Genomic DNA, 17,685 nt, shown 5'->3' on the forward strand with positions numbered 1-17,685 from the left:
TTTCTTACTCTGCAGTGATTTTTATTGAGATTTATATAGTGACAGAATTATGCTTTCCTCCCTTGCATCAATGCCTCTTTTAATACATGTTAGTATCGTATTAGCCTTAGAAGCCGCTGCCCTGCATTGTGCGCCCATCTTTAGCTTGTTATCTATTACTACTCCAAAATCCCTTTCCTCCTCTGTTTTGCTAAGTCTAGTACAATTTTAATAATACGTTGCCTGCTTATTTTTACTTCCAAAATGTAGAACCTTACATTTTACAATAGTAAATCTCATTTTCCATTTACTTGCCCATTCTGATTCTTGAAAAGGGAAAAAAAAAACTTTCCAATTTACTCTTCCAATGATCAAATTTGCTTTGTTCCCATGGTATTCTATGTTGAAGAGATACCTAGGTAAGTGTCTGTAGCACTACATGGCAGGAAATAGTGCTGTCATCTAGTGCTCTTGCAAATGGATAACATTCTTGCAAACTTACTGCCATATAGTGAGCTTACATCCCTGCTTTCCAGCAAAAGGTAACAAGAGAACAAAGAAACATTTGATTATAGAAGAAAATTAAAAATCTGTTTAACTTTGCATACTCTAAATCGTGAAAGGAAAATTTTAGATTTCATGTCCCTTTTTAAAGGGACACTGAACCCAAATTTTTTTTCTTTCGTGATTCAGATAGAGAATGCAATTTTAAGCAACTTTCTAATTTACTCCTATTATCATTTTTTTCTTCATTCTCTTGCTATCTTTATTTGAAAAAGGCATCTAAGCTTTTTTTGGTTCAGGACTCTGGATAGCGCTTTTTTATTGGTGGTGAATTTATCCACCAATCAGCAAGGACAACCCAGGTTGTTCATCAAAAATGGGCCGGCATCTAAACTTATATTCTTGCATTTCAAATAAAGATACCAAGAGAATGAAGAAAATAAAATTGATAATAGGAGTAAATTAGAAAGTTGCTTAAAGGGACAGTCTAGGCCAAAATAAACTTTCATGATTCAGATAGAGCATGTAATTTTAAACAATTTTCCAATTTACTTTTATAACCAATTTTACTTTGTTCTGTTGGTATTCTTAGTTGAAAGCTTAACCTAGGAGGTTCATATGCTAATTTCTTAGACCTTGAAGCCCACCTCTTTTCAGATTGCATTTTAACAGTTTTTCACCACTAGAGGGTGTTAGTTCACGTATTTCATATAGATAACACTGTGCTCGTGCATGTGAAGTTATCTGGGAGCAGGCACTGATTGGCTAGACTGCAAGTCTGTCAAAAGAACTGAAAAAAAGGGGCAGTTTGCAGAGGCTTAGATACAAGATAATCACAGAGGTTAAAAGTATATTATTATAACTGTGTTGGTTATGCAAAACTGGGGAATGGGTAATTAAGGGATTATCTATCTTTTAAAACAATAAAAATTCTGGTGTAGACTGTCCCTTTAAAATGTCATGCTCTATCTGAATCACAAAAGAAAAAATTTGGGTTCAGTGTCCCTTTAAGTATTTTTTTTTTTTTTTTAAATCATCTTTATTGACACACCACAAAGATGAACATTACAATAAACCCAGACATAGACACTTGGGCTCAAATATACAATGCATAGACATATCGTATGTAGTACATGTGGTATTGAGTCCAGAAGATAGGTGTGATGAGTATCGCTAGGCAACCTCGTTTTTACTTTATTAGTCCAGCATGTGGAGACTACATATGTGAGACCAGAGTTAAGTCCAGCAAGTTCAAACAAAATGGGAAGGTCTCTAGGGATCCACTTAAATGTGGTGATTCACAAACATGTCTGAGAACAAGTAACAAAAATACTTTAAGTTGTAGAATCAACCAAAAACTTTAAGGACCTGAAGGGTCCACTGTATATCTTATAACCTTTCATTAAATATTTTATAGTGCAATCTTAAAATATTTAAATATATATATATATATATATATATATATATATATATATATATATATATATATATATATACATACATATATTTATACTATATTTGTAATTTGAAACAGCTTTCCAATTTTCTCCTGTTATCTAATTTGTTTCACTTATCTGGTATCCTTTGTTGAAAAGCATACTTGGTAGTCCCAGGAGCAGCAATGCATACTGGGATCTAGCTGCTGATTGGTGGCTTCACATATATTCCCCTTGTCATTGGCTCACCCGATGTATTCCGCTAGCTCCCAGTAGTGCATTGCTGCTCCTTCAACAAAGGACACAAAGAATTCAGTAAAATTGCTAATAGGAGTAAATTGGAAAGTTGTTTAGAATTGTATGTTCTATCTAAATCATGAAAGAACATTTTTGGGGTTCATGTCCTTTTAACAACTAATATAATGTTAAACAAAAAATGTAATATTTGACACTTTAATTACTTAGATTAAATCACAAGCTCATTTACAACTATTGTCAACTGGATACAGCAAAGGAGACCAGGAGCATGAATTCCACCAAACTTTTAAAAGGGTGTATCCCAGGACTGCTACTCTCAAAACCTTGCAAATTGTGTTAACAACATGACAGTATTAAATCATTTTAAACTATTTATTTTGCAATATAGTGTTTGATTGCAGATGTACTATAATGCAACTTTAAAGGGACACTAAACAAATGTCATGCACCTCCTTAAATCATGGATGCTGCCATTTTGAAATCTAGGTTACACTGCAGGTATCTGAAGGAGAGTTACTGCACAAACAGGTCAGCACCAGAATGTAGTGAAAGATAGATTACAACATGGCGGCAGCCGTGACTAGAGGGAGGTGGGAAATAACTTAATTACTATGTTTATAAAAAGTATTTAGAGTTTAAAGGGGCATTCCGGTCAAAATCTAAATGCACATAGATGAATAACATCTTTGAATAGAAATATATTTGCAATATACTGGCAAAAATGCTTCTAGCAAAATTTATCACTGTTTTAGTGTTAGTATTTTTCTCTGCACGTGCATGTGAAGCATAGCTAGATATTCTCATTTTAAGTACTGCAGCTGTTTAGTGCGCCAGTGGGACTTGTATCATGTCAGCAATTAACAAATAGAGTCATTACCAGATGGTACAAATATCTTAGGCCCTTTGAGCAAGTGCTGTGATTAAAAAGCTGGTGCACGGTGCATACTTAAATACACATTTGAAACAGCTATATATTTTATTAGAAGCATTTTTATTATTACATGTATATTAAAAAAATGCTTCTATTCAAAACTGAAATGAACCCATGTGGATTCCAATTTTGGCTGGAATGTCCCTTTAATTTACCTTTTTTAATATCTATTTAATCTAGTGCTGGATTTCATTTATATGTGAGAACTCCGTTCTGTAATTCAGAGTAACAACTCATAAACTGATACACTTCTACCTAGCTTTGGTACAGTTCCTGATGACACTTTTTTTTGTCAGGTGACCTAAGAGCATTTTGATTTGCTTTCTGATACATAGATGGACTTGTTTGTTGACACAGGAAACTCATCCAGTTTGGCCTGATGAAGAAGCTTATTCGGAGGTTACAGAAATACCCAGTGAAGATTTCACGAGATGAGCGATGTTCTCCTGCACGACTTTACACTGGAAGCCACAGCTATGATGAGATCTGCTGTAAGACTGGTAGGTTTTTTTTGCCTCAATGCTTTACTCATTCAACCTTATCCCATGTTTTTCAGCCTTTCATTGCCATGTAAACAGTTCTTACTGGGCGTGTAACTCCACTGGCGATAACATGGTTTGAATTTCCATGGCCGCAGCAACGCTGTGTCTGTATTCACTGTCACCATTGGCCAGGGGTCAAACCCTGGTTCACCGCAACTTTAATCCCAGTCCTAAAGTTACATAACATTGTTTTTTTAGCCACATGGGTGGGAGACCTCCGCTTTCACCACTTAAAGGGACATTGTGCACTAGATTCTTCCTTGCATAAATGTTTTGTAGATGACCCATTTATATAGGCCATATGGGTGTGTTTTTATAAAAATGTATAGTTTTGCTTATTTTTTAAAAACATTGTGCTGATTTTCAGACTCCTAACCAAGCCCCACAGTGTCAAATGTATACACGCGTTTACAGGCTCCTGTTTATGTTATGTCTTTTCATATGCAGAGTGGGAGGAGTGGTCTGCTCTTTTTTTTTACCCAGCCCCTTTCAGTGGGTGTCCCAGCCTAGCCTCATTAACAGTGCTTTTTTATACTGATTTTTAGATCAGTATCTTTGCATATTCTTCTTTAAAGTAGTGTCTATTACATGCAGTTATATGAAAATTTGTGTATACTGTCCCTTTAATAAACTGTTCACAGCATTAATCCTAGATTGTGATCTTTGCATTTATTACACACAGGTATGAGTTACCGGGAGCTAGACGAGAGACTGGACAGTGACCCAAATATCATTGTATGTTTAAAGTGAACATCTGAGTGTTAAGAAAATAAAGATGATTAGTGGAACTGGGCCACAGGAGCTGCTGGACGGAGAACCTGTGTGTATAGCCCTGGTGCATCCGCTGTGGGTGCTTTGACATTTTTGCTGGATTTCAGAAGACCGAACTATATATATCAAGGAAAGATTCAAAGACCGTTAATAAAATATTAAAAGTTCACCATCTACTTTGGAGATGAGACGCATCTTTCTATTTCCTTTATAATATTTATATATTTTCTATGCATTGCACAAAATTATTCCCTAAACCAAAAGCCCCTTTTGACTTGTCTGTATGTCTTTAAGTAAATAAATGATCTTCTGGCAAAGAGAATGCAACACTAAAAACAACAAAAGAAGCAATACATTGTGTTCTATTAACCTGTAACTGCTGCTGTGTGTGGAGTTATGGGTATGCAGTTTTAAAGTTGAGTGACATTGGCTGGCAGTGAGCACTGTGCTGGGGTGGTGTAATTTTGTGTATGCTACCCAGTAGTATTTTGTACATTAAGAACATGATTTGGTTTAGAGGATGTAGGGGTGACACATTAATAGGCAGGTAACCGATTGGTTTCCTGTAGATGCACCAAGACTCAGGTTGCAGAAAATGCAGTCCTTAAAGGGACATAAAACCCAAAATGTTTATTTCATGATTCTGATAGAGAATACAATTTTAAACAACTTTGCAATTCTATTATTTAATTTGCTTTCTTCTCTTGTTATCCTTTGCTGAAATGTTTATCTAGGAAAGCTCATGAGCTGCAAAGAATCTAGGTTCTAGTTGCTGATTGGTGGATGCATATATACAGATTGTCATTGGCTCACGCATGTGTTCAGTCAGCAAGCAGAAGTGCATTGCTGCTCATTGAACAAAGCATATCAAGAGAATGAAAAAAAAATATTAGGAGTAAATTAGAAAGTTGCTTAAAATTTCCTGCTCTATCTGAATCATTAAAGAAAAAAAATTGGGTTTCATATCCCTTTAAAGCCCAGGACTGTGTTGAGTGAATAATTATCTAGATTGGGACTGAAATAATATTAATGATTTATTAACCTCTTAATATGCTACATGATACATTTCGATTTGATCTCAGGTGAAGAGGTGAAATCTAACTTAATTTGTCTAGGCTGGTACAGAGTTAAAGGGACACAAAGTCAGAAAACAAAGAACAATATACAGGGAGTGCAGAATTATTAGGCAAATGAGTATTTTGACCACATCATCCTCTTTATGCATGTTGTCTTACTCCAAGCTGTATAGGCTCGAAAGCCTACTACCAATTAAGCATATTAGGTGATGTGCATCTCTGTAATGAGAAGGGGTGTGGTCTAATGACATCAACACCCTATATCAGGTGTGCATAATTATTAGGCAACTTCCTTTCCTTTGGCAAAATGGGTCAAAAGAAGGACTTGACAGGCTCAGAAAAGTCAAAAATAGTGAGATATCTTGCAGAGGGATGCAGCACTCTTAAAATTGCAAAGCTTCTGAAGCGTGATCATCGAACAATCAAGCGTTTCATTCAAAATAGTCAACAGGGTCGCAAGAAGCGTGTGGAAAAACTAAGGCGCAAAATAACTGCCCATGAACTGAGAAAAGTCAAGCGTGCAGCTGCCAAGATGCCACTTGCCACCAGTTTGGCCATATTTCAGAGCTGCAACATCACTGGAGTGCCCAAAAGCACAAGGTGTGCAATACTCAGAGACATGGCCAAGGTAAGAAAGGCTGAAAGACGACCACCACTGAACAAGACACACAAGCTGAAACGTCAAGACTGGGCCAAGAAATATCTCAAGACTGATTTTTCTAAGGTTTTATGGACTGATGAAATGAGAGTGAGTTTTGATGGGCCAGATGGATGGGCCCGTGGCTGGATTGGTAAAGGGCAGAGAGCTCCAGTCTGACTCAGACGCCAGCAAGGTGGAGGTGGAGTACTGGTTTGGGCTGGTATCATCAAAGATGAGCTTGTGGGGCCTTGTCGGGTTGAGGATGGAGTCAAGCTCAACTCCCAGTCCTACTGCCAGTTTCTGGAAGACACCTTCAAGCAGTGGTACAGGAAGAAGTCTGCATCCTTCAAGAAAAACATGATTTTCATGCAGGACAATGCTCCATCACACGCGTCCAAGTACTCCACAGCGTGGCTGGCAAGAAAGGGTATAAAAGAAGAAAATCTAATGACATGGCCTCCTTGTTCACCTGATCTGAACCCCATTGAGAACCTGTGGTCCATCATCAAATGTGAGATTTACAAGGAGGGAATACAGTACACCTCTCTGAACAGTGTCTGGGAGGCTGTGGTTGCTGCTGCACGCAATGTTGATGGTGAACAGATCAAAACACTGACAGAATCCATGGATGGCAGGCTTTTGATTGTCCTTGCAAAGAAAGGTGGCTATATTGGTCACTGATTTGTTTTTGTTTTGTTTTTGAATGTCAGAAATGTATATTTGTGAATGTTGAGATGTTATATTGGTTTCACTGGTAAAAATAAATAATTGAAATGGGTATATATTTGTTTTTTGTTAAGTTGCCCAATAATTATGCACAGTAATAGTCACCTGCACACACAGATATCCCCCTAAAATAGCTAAAACTAAAAACAAACTAAAAACTACTTCCAAAAATATTCAGCTTTGATATTAATGAGTTTTTTGGGTTCATTGAGAACATGGTTGTTGTTCAATAATAAAATTAATCCTCAAAAATACAACTTGCCTAATAATTCTGCACTCCCTGTACATGTACCACAGAAGGTTAGAGAGTGTAGCCAATAGTGAGCTGTGTGGGGAAGGTGCAATACTATATTGTCTAACAGCTCATAACGGGAAATGACAACAGGGACGTTCACTCAATTTTAACAGCTTTAGCTACAACATTTTTAATACATATGTAAAGTGCTTAATAGGATATGGCTGCACCTGACTGATGAGGGCCAAAGGATGCTGCAACGATTTTCTGGGGTTGCCACTTCCCTTGTTCCGAGGAGCATTGCCTGGTATTTCAGGGCTGGATTGACCTTACTCAGTGGGATCAGACTGATATACTTCAGGAAAGTTATCCTCTGTAAAAGCATAATTGGGCTAAAAGAGGCTGCTCCTAGGTGGTAAATCGCCATAAAACAAGCCACTGAGCTGTTGTTCGTTCCTGTGGGAGCGCTTCTCTCTTCGTATACATTTGTATAATGACCCTAGGGAAGTTTTCCCTAAGGGTGATAGGGGAAACCAGACGTGGACTCCTTGCCCAGTGTACATTTAGCCACCAATCAGAAAGTGGTACCCAGGTGCTGAACCTAAAATGGGCCGGCTCGTACGATTTCATTCCTGCTTTGCAAATAAAGATACAAAGAGAACAAAGAAAAATTGATAATAGGAATAAATTAGAAAGATGCTTAAAATTGCTTGCTCTATCTGAATCTTGAAAGAAAAAAAAAATTGGGTTTAATATCCCTTTAACCCCTTAACGATCAAGGACGTGCAGGGTACGTCCTCAAAAGAAAGTCAGTTAACGACCAAGGACGTACCGTGCACGTCCTCGGTCTGGAAAGCAGCTGGAAGCGATCCTGATCACTTCCAGCTGCTTTTCCGGTTATTGCAGGATGCCTCGATATCGAGGCATCCTGCAATAACATTTTTTAGCCATCCGGTGCAGAGAGAGTCACTCTGTGGCCCTCTCTGCACCGGAGATCGGTGGTTATTTTCGTTGTTGGGTGGGAGTCTGTATGGGAGGCGGCCATTGATGGCCCTGCTGATCTGGAGGGGGGCGGGATCGTGGGCGGGGATGGCCGGGGGCGCGCACGGACGCATGCACTGGGAGGGAGCGGGTGGGAACCGCTACACTACAGAAAAAAAGTGTACAAAAATGGGGAAAATTATATATAAAATAAAACCCATCAGTTAGGTGGTGGGGGTTGGTCTGTGGGGGGGGGGGAAGCTACACTACAGAAAAAACGGCAAAAAAATAAAAAAAAAACATTATTTTTTTTGGAAACTAGGTACTGGCAGGCAGCTGCCAGTACCCAATAAGGCAGAGGGGGAGGGTTAGAGAGCTGTTTTGGGGGGGGATCAGGGAGGTTGGGGGCTAAGGGGGGATCCTACTCAGTAGCATATGTAAATATTTTTAAAAAGTTTTTTAAAAAAAAAACTTTTATTTTAGTACTGGCAGACTTTCTGCCAGTACTTAAGATGGCAGGGACAATTGTGGGGTGGGGGAGGGAAGAGAGCTCTTTGAGAGGGATCAGGGGGTGTGATGTGTCAGGTGGGAGGCTGATCTCTACACTAAAGCTAATATTAACCCTGCAAGCTCCCTACAAACTACCTAATTAACCCCTTCACTGCTAGCCATAATACACGTGTGATGCGCAGCAGTATTTAGCGGCCTTCTAATTACCAAATAGCAACGCCAAAGTCTATAGGTCTGCTATTTCTGAACAAAGGGGATCCCAGAGAAGCATTTACAACCATTGTGCACAAGCTGTTCGTAAATAATTTCAGTGAGAAACCTAAAATTGTGAAAAATTTGCGTTTTTTTTTAATTTGATCGCATTTGGCAGTGAAATGGTGGCATGAAATATACCAAAATGGGCCTAGATCAATACTTGGGGTTGTCTACTACACTACACTAAATCTAAAATTAACCCTAGAAACTCCCTAATTAACCCCTTCACTGCTGGGCATAATACACGTGTGGTGCGCAGTGGCAATTAGCACCCTTCTAATTACCAAAAAGCAAAGCCAAAGCCATATGTCTCCTATTTCTGAACAAAGGAGATCCCAGAGAAGCATTTACAACCATTTATTCTATAATTGCACAAGTTGTTTGTAAATAATTTCAGTGAGAAACCTAAAGTTTGTGAAAAAATTTGTGAAAAAGTGAACAATTTTTTTTATTTGATCGCATTTGGCGGTGAAATGGTGGCATGAAATATAGCAAAATGGGCCTAAATCAATACTTTGGGATTTCTGCTAAAAAAATTATATACATGTCAATGGATATTCAGGGATTCCTGAAAGATATCAGTGTTCCAATGTAACTAGCGTTAATTTTGAAAAAAAGTGGTTTGGAAATAGCAAAGTGCTACTTGTACTTGTGGCCCTATAACTTGCAAAAAAAAAGCAAAGATCATGTAAACATTGGGTATTTCTAAACTCAGGACAAAATTTATAAGCTATTTAGCATGGGTGTTTTTTGGTGGTTGTAGATGTGTAACAGATTTTGGGGGTCAAAGTTAGAAAAAGTGTGTTGTTTTTTCCATTTTTTCCTCATATTTTATAAAAAAAATTATAGTAAATTATAAGATATGATGAAAATAATGCTATCTTTTGAAAGTCCATTTAATGGCGAGAAAAACGGTATATAATATGTGTGGGTACAGTAAATGAGTAAGAGGAAAATTACAGCTAAACACAAACACAGCGAAAATGTAAAAATAGCCTTGGTCCCAAACGGACAGAAAATGGAAAAGTGCTGTGGTCATTAAGGGGTTAAGGACAGGTTCAATGATCACACAATAACTGTGTGGCATATTTCAGGTTCACATCTCCAGATCCTTCAGAATGTATTAAGCTTCTGTGAGGGTAGTGAAAAGACCTCCATTTTTCATTGTGAAAGTGGTAGTAAACTAGGGGTGTCTGCCCATTTGCAATAAATTAACATACTAGGTAAGTTGAAAATGTTTTGAATGCATTAACACCTTTTTTTTGCTGTCATTATTTCCCCCCTATCACTTGCCTCTTTTGGAGTACCCAATCCAGGACTTTGATAGTGGCATATAAAAAAAAAAATAGGAACTAGGGGATGTAGGAGCACAAATCATTTTTTTATAAAACTGTGTCAAGTGGGGGAAACCCTCTGTGCTAAGAATGTGGCTAAAAAAGTTGAAAAAATGGAAAATAAATTAAAATAAACAAAAGATAATGAAATTTAAATAATGGTGGCGACCAATCAGAATAAGCATGCTTCTATCCGATTACTCGCACAATTTGCCATGAAAGAGTTCCCCAGAGCTATTACCTTCTTAAATTTTCATTCATAGTTCTTTTTTGGGTATAGTTGACTGGAACATACCTATCCAATAGGATCATTTAGATGTTAAATCCTATGATTGGTCTTTGTCCAATCATATTATTTTGAAAATAAATAAAGTTTGTTTTCTTTTGAGTACGATAAAGAAATAAGTCTTTCAATCAGGTACTATCTAACCATTACATTTTCAAATTTAAAAGTGACCAATCAAATAAGCACCTTCTATTGCTTTGTAATGTAACAACTTTTTTGATATGTCAAAGACATTTCTATGTTTAATAATTTAGGCTTAAAATATCCTTATGTTTTAATTCAAAAAGATCAAAATATTTTAAAATTAAGAAATATAAATAACGAAAAGGGGCTAACATATTTACAGTATATAATATATTGTAATGTCAAGTGGGGAATTTTATGAATCTTAGAATAAATAAAATACATCTGTCCTTGTTATTTGAATATACTAATTTTAAAAAAGTTTCTAAAGGAACAATACACATTAAATAAATGTTAGATAGAATGATGCATTCAAAGAAAAGATTACTCTAAGACTAACATGTAGATGTATTTTTTAAAGTTTCATTAGCTGTTCAAACATTGACAAAATACGTGTAACGTTTTAGTGTCTAAAAAACAATGGGAGCTGCCATGTTGTAACTTAGGTTACCTTCTCTACTGTAGCCAATTAGGGACAGTTATAAATAGGTCACTAGAGTGTCCAGCCAATAGCTGTGTGGAATATAACTATGTTCTGCACTTTCATTTCTAACAGGAGCTGAAAATCTCACAATTTCAGAATGGAATGAAAGGGGACAAAATAAATAATGAAAGTATATTGCAGCCTTCTTTTTATATATGTGATTTATCATTTTATATTAATATCTCAAATTGTTTAGAATTGCATGTTCTATCTGAATCCTGAAAGAAAAAAAATTGTGTTTCATATGCCTTCAAATTAAAGATCCTTTTTATACGGATCAAATGACAGCCCCTAGATTAAAGTTTAATATTTTAAATATAGATAAGTCTAAGTTTGCAGAGCAAAAGCGCAGTGGAAGCGTTCAAAATTTTATTTTATACTTACCCAAAAACGCATATTCTGGCCACATACAAATCCGAAGCTTTTTTTCAGCAATTGCCATCATTGCCCCTGCAGCCAATAGTGGAGTGAACGTCCATCTTCTCTAATTGTGACAGCGCACATTTCCTCTTGCCCTGCGCATGCACACTCAAACGATCCAACAGCCATATACAGTACACAGAATATCAGTGCTTTGTGCATTGAGATTCTGTGTTTGAGATTGAGCCGACTGAGTATTGCGCATGCGCAGAGGATGGGGGATTGCGTGCTCCGGTTTAGAAAATGGGCAAAAAAAAAAAAAAAAATCGATTGACATAACCTACCTGGAGCACTTATGGGAAAAAAAAATCCCGGGCTGCATGGGCAGATAGTGGAGCAAATATTATGTACGTTTTTTGCTTTATTTTAAAACGCTTCCGTACCGCTTATGCTCTGCAATTTAAAGGGACACTCAATTAAAATTAAACTTTCATTATTCAGATAGAGCATGCCATTTTAAACAACTTTCCAATTTACTTCCATTAACTAAATGTGTACAGTCTTTTTATATTTAAACTTTTTGAGTCACCAGCTCCTACTGAGCATGTGCAAGAATAAGTGTGTATGCTTATGTGATTGGCTGATGACTGTCACATGGTACAGGGGGAGTGGAAAAAGACATAACTTTTAAAATTATCAGAAAACAAATCTACTACTCTTTTGAAGTTGAGACTAAGTGCTATTGCATTGTCTTGTTATCTTGCATTTGTTGGTTATGTAAATCTACTGTGTTGACTGGTCCTTTAAGATAAAAATGTATTTAAGAACATGAAGTGCTTATTATTAATGAGTTTAGATAAATGTTTACAGTCCCGTTAAGAATTTGGTGAATACAGATTGGGTAGGATATGTAGTTATAAATCATATCATTTTATTTTGGGGGGTTGTAACCTCTCTCATAATTTGATGCCCTCTGATAGTATCCTCTGTTTAATAATCTCCTTGTTAAAGGGACACTGAACCCAAATTTTTTATTTTGTAATTCAGAAAGAGCATGCAATTTTAAGCAACATTCTAATTTACTCCTATTATCAATTTTTCTTCGTTCTCTTGCTATCATTATTTGAAAAAGAAGGCATCTAAGCTTTATTTTGGTTTCAGTACTCTGGACAGCACTTTTTTTTATTGGTGGATGAATTTATCCACCAATCAGCAAGGACAACCCAGGTTGTTCACCAAAAATGGGCCGACATCTAAACTTACATTCTTGCATTTCAAATAAAGATACCAAGAGAATGAAGAAAATTTGATAATAGGAGTAAATTAGAAAGTTGCTTAAAATTTCATGCTCAATCTAAATCACTAAAGAAATTTTTTGGGTACAGTGTCCCTTTAAATCATTGGCTGCTTTCAAAAAAAGAACTAAAATCTGAGCAATTCTTCTCATAGATCTTGGTGCATGATTACTTGAGGCAGTTGGTCTCTTCCTGACTGTATTCCTCAAGGGTAGCAGACCTACTCAATAAAGTGCCTTGGTGCAAAAAATGTGGGGAGCCCCTCAAAGGTAACTCGGTGTAAGTCATAGCAATAATATACATGCTGCTTAATGATCTGCACTAATAAAAGGCTCCCCTGTATTAGGATTGTACACATTCTAATCTACACAATATATTGTGGCACTGTGAGCTTATACTCACTATTGCTGTCACATAGGGGGGTTAGGCTGTTATTGGTTATAATTATTGGCAGCATCAGTAGTAGAAGCTGTACTGGGTCATTGTTACACGCTGTATTAGTGCTGTGTGGTTATACGCCATATTGTGAGGCGCTAGGGGAACAGCTGTTTATTGCACTATAACTGCTGCAGCTCAGTATTACAACACTGTTGCTGTGAAGTGTCATCATCAGCTGTCCGCTGCTCCCTCTCCAGAGTTTTTGTCCCTTGGGTTTCCCGCCTATTTTTGGCGACCAATCAGAAGCCCCACTTTTTTTTTTTTTCAAGCTCTGCCTCCGTGTTGCACCTGCTCCTGTCCCCTGATCTTGTGCACCTGGCCGGGATCGCAGGGCCACAACTCGCTGCACATCAGGAGCAAAAGGATTCCTGCAGAATACCTGTCTAGCAACCACCGGTGTCCGCCAACCAACCCATCGCTAAACCAGGGGGAAGTGTGCGTCCATGAGCGTCTCATCCATTTCTATGGTAACAGGGACGTACCAACACATTATATAAATTAGGATTGGTGAGATTACAGCACGTTTTAGTGGTAATATCCTGTCACGGTTTGTAATAAAAAAAAAACAACTAACAAGCTAAGTGTTTCTGTTGTGTCCATTCTGCTTTTCTCACATTAAAATTTCCTTGCGACCCCTATAAAATTGTGTAGTAGATTCGTCCAGCTTTGCACCCGGAAGCGATTTTTTTGTTCATTCTTATTTCAGCTCAAACCAGAGCTGTGCTGACCTTTTATAGAAAAGAGATGTCTGAAATCATTCTTTTCTGGTGACCTTGAATTCAACGCTTTTTAAATGGATTTTATTTGCTTCTTATTCTCCCCCACATTAGCCGTGGTGTGATCTAGATGACACATTGGTAGTCTGGATTGAAGGTACCACTTGATATTTCATAGGGGAGCACTTGCACCCTGTGCCCAGAATCTGATCATTGGCTGGAAAGGTGTGAAGTTGTCAGAATAAGGCACCCTGCCAGGCATAGTGTGAGAGTGGCATGGGTGCTGTACCAGAGTGGGTGCTGATCTGCCTGGTTGCTGCCCTTGTGGCTCTGCTGCTCCTCACTCTATTTGGGGTGGCAGTGTATTCAGGACTGTTGACTGAGGTGGAAGTCCGTGCAGGTCCACCTCCCATACGTGGGGCCGTGTTGGCATACAAGTTCAGAGTGGGACCCTACGATGAGAGTGGGAACTTATACACGGAAAGTGTCAGCATTGCTCCCAAGTTAGTATCGATTGGAGTGTACTACGACAATCCCATGAAGGTGAGAACATTGGGTAGTAATTAGATGTATATAATGTTGTGCACCACAAACATACCAAATATTCATGTCTGTCAATCAAATCCTAGAAATTATTATTAGCTTTTGTGTTAAGCAAATACGTGAGGGTTCATCACTTCAATATGTTGCAATAATAATGTGCTGAACACGAGGCACCATAATATTCTGGATTATGTGTAACAATCTTGAATGTTGTTATTCAGCACTGAGTACCACCTAATAGAGCTGTTATGTTCTACATCCAATATATCCTTTACATTTGCAGTTGGATCAGCAGGATATGGTTGCCAGACTCTTGTGTTAAACCCACTTTTATTCCAGAGGAAAATTGATAATTCACCTGAACTAAGTGTTAATCCAAAACTTTTGTCCACTTCTATTGCAATAAAATTGGTTTAGAAGGTACTCTTGCAACTATATCTTAAATTATTGTGGATAAAGGACAAAAATGAAGGTTACACTATTTATATTTAGCATCATGTTTGTAATTCATTGGGTAATAAAGAAGTGATCACATGGTTCAGTATCATCAATTATTCCAGGAGGACCCTATAGGGTGTAGTCTATACACAAAAGCAGCGCTGCCACAACAGAGATAATTTTATCATGGCCGTGGCTCATTTATTTATTCCAACATTACTTAGCACTAGCCATTGACAAAAGTTTGTGATAAGGCATTTGTTTGCTAAATGAATGCCAAAAATAGCTTCAGGCAACGACATTGGTTTGGCGCAAGATATATCAGTAGGCGACTGCATGCAAAGGTTTCAGATACCTCCCAATGCGGAAGACGGCGACCCTTCGTGATGTAGGGCAATTTTTGGGGTCAAATTTATACTTGTGAAAACAGCAACACACTAAAATCTGTGCAAATCCAGAATTAGTTTGTTGTTGTTTCAAATTTTAAATATTGCCTCCAAAAATAGCCAAACAGCACAAAGGGTCGCCCTTCTTCCACAGTTGGAGGTATCAGAAACCTCTGCAATGCACACATCTATGATTAGTGTGGAAGTGCGACACACTAAGATCTTGATTTGTACAAATCTCCGTGTTTTCCTCTTTCACACGATATATCCGACAACCAAAATGAATGCAGCTGCCGGCAAAATGTTGCCCATGCCTAGCACAACGTTTCGGCAGATGTCCTTTCTTCCTCTTTCTTGGAATGTGTGATAACATAGAAACAGATCTTTTATGTGCACTTCTGGTTTCGTGTATAAATTAAGTGGTTATTGATTTTAAAAGCTTAACAATTCCCAGGGATCCAGGGTAAGTAGTTTTACTTCTAACTCTTAACTTATTCACATTCTTCTATATGCATCTCTATATATCATTCCATGGGCCCATTGATAGAAAAAAATGTACATCTAGTTCTTTATTATTGTAGGTGGTCCTTATGTTTCATGCACATTTTCAGACCCAACAATTTGTCATTGCTAATAGTGTACAAATAGCTGTGGTTTGTGCTAAATGTAAATGGGATGGTGAAAAAAACTCTATGGTAAAATATAATTTATCAGGAGAGATCTCTAAAGAGCAAATTAGAAGAGTTTTATAAAGAGGTTATGTGAGAGATTTTCAAGGACGTGTGTACAGGATGAGTTAAAGGTATGGTAACTTTTAAAATCCATATCTTTTTGTATATAAGAGCAACGTGTTAAAAATTAACATTAAGTATTTGACACCCAATTACTTCAGGGCTCGACAAACCCAGGAGCCAGGAATTTAACTCCACTAACTCCTAACGCTTTAGGATTATTCTCTATTTATCTATTTACAAATACCACTGTCTGATTCCTAAAAGTATGTCTGCCTTCTAAATATTCTTACTGGCTCCTAAATTTTAAAAACAGATTTGTCGACCACCTGCATTACCTTATTGATGTATAGTGACACATCACACACACACATACAATAAAAAGCTTTAATACATTTTAAAATGTTCCTCCTTTTGGATGTCAAAAATAATGCCCCTTTTATACATGGAGCAATCAATTGTTATCAGTGAAGTTTATATGGATTAATAGGAAGAGCTAATGGAGCAGTAGAGGGTGTTATATGGATTGGCTATATGGGTTAAAGGACCAGTCAACACATTAGATTTGCATAATCAACAAATGCAAGATAACAAGACAATGCAATAGCACTTAGTCTGAACTTCAAATGAGTAGTAGATTTCTTTATAACAAATTTCAAAGTTATTTATATTTCCACTCCCCTTGTACCATGTGATAGCAATCAGCCAATCACAAATGCATATACGTATAGTCTGTGAATTCTTGCACATGCTCAGTAGGATCTGGTCACTCAAAAAGTGTAAATATAAATGACTGTGCACATTTTGTTTAATTGAAGTAAATTGGAAAGTTGTTTAAAATTACATACTGTATCTGAATCATGAAAAATTAATTTAACCTGAGTGTCCCTTTAATCGGAAGAGTTATAGGGAGCAAACATGTAGTGCAATGGTAGGAATTATAGTAAGGGAATATGTAAAGTAGTTGTAAAAGTTATAGTATGAGGTTAAATGAAGATTAGAGCTGCAACAACTAATCGGCATAATCGATAATAATCGATTATGAAAATAGTTGTCAACGAATCTCATAATCGATTAGTTGGTTTGCAATTAGTTGGTCTGTGCACAGCACCAGCTGCTTCACTCCGATGAGCTCCTGCACATGGTATTGTGTTTTATGGCTATGCCCTTAACCTAAAGGATGTCTACAGACGTTTACTTTTCACTTTTTCAGGACAGTATAAGTTTTTATTTTTAAGTTTACAACTACTCCTGGCTTATGTGCAACCCAGAAATAAAATAGGAGTCATAATTTGTATTCTTTACATTAAATCAGGATATTTGGGACTGTGCTTTGCATGATATAGTGCTGAGCTTGTTATTTACACCTAGCCCTAGATTGATGACATTTGTTATATGAATTTATGTCAGTATTACCTGTTTGCATCATTTTTATCGGATTGCTTGCTATTGCTGATATATGTACTCTATAGATCAGAGCTTTCCAAACTTGTTATGTTGGTGACACACTTTTTAGACCTACATCATTTTGCGACACAGTAATTCAGTTGTACTAGCAAACAGGAGGTTAAACTAACTTGTTTTAAGAGATACAGTACATACATTATATAATAACAAAATGTATTTACAAGTAACAGTAAGTATGTG

The 17,685-nt window shown here is 37.2% G+C and overlaps 2 protein-coding genes across 3 annotated transcripts in view; both read left to right on the forward strand.

Moving 5' to 3' along the window:
- NPRL2 (NPR2 like, GATOR1 complex subunit) overlaps window positions 1-4,768 on the forward strand; it is a 52,853-nt gene extending 48,085 nt beyond the window's left edge. For both annotated transcript variants that reach the window (XM_053721116.1, XM_053721115.1), the window contains 2 exons: window positions 3,466-3,608; window positions 4,333-4,768. In XM_053721116.1, coding sequence (XP_053577091.1) covers window positions 3,466-3,608; window positions 4,333-4,400 — 211 coding nt within the window. In that variant the 3' untranslated portion in view covers window positions 4,401-4,768. The remainder of the gene's footprint in view (window positions 1-3,465; window positions 3,609-4,332) is intronic.
- An 8,779-nt stretch (window positions 4,769-13,547) lies between these two features.
- The window catches only part of TEX264 (testis expressed 264, ER-phagy receptor), a 128,093-nt gene continuing 123,955 nt past the window's right edge, over window positions 13,548-17,685 (forward strand). Inside the window, exon 1 of the mRNA XM_053721117.1 lies at window positions 13,548-14,483. Within this exon, the coding sequence (XP_053577092.1) occupies window positions 14,217-14,483 (267 nt within the window). The 5' untranslated portion in view covers window positions 13,548-14,216. The remainder of the gene's footprint in view (window positions 14,484-17,685) is intronic.

The sequence above is a fragment of the Bombina bombina genome, chromosome 7 (assembly GCF_027579735.1).
Source record: "Bombina bombina isolate aBomBom1 chromosome 7, aBomBom1.pri, whole genome shotgun sequence".
Classification (NCBI taxonomy): Eukaryota; Metazoa; Chordata; class Amphibia; order Anura; family Bombinatoridae; genus Bombina; species Bombina bombina.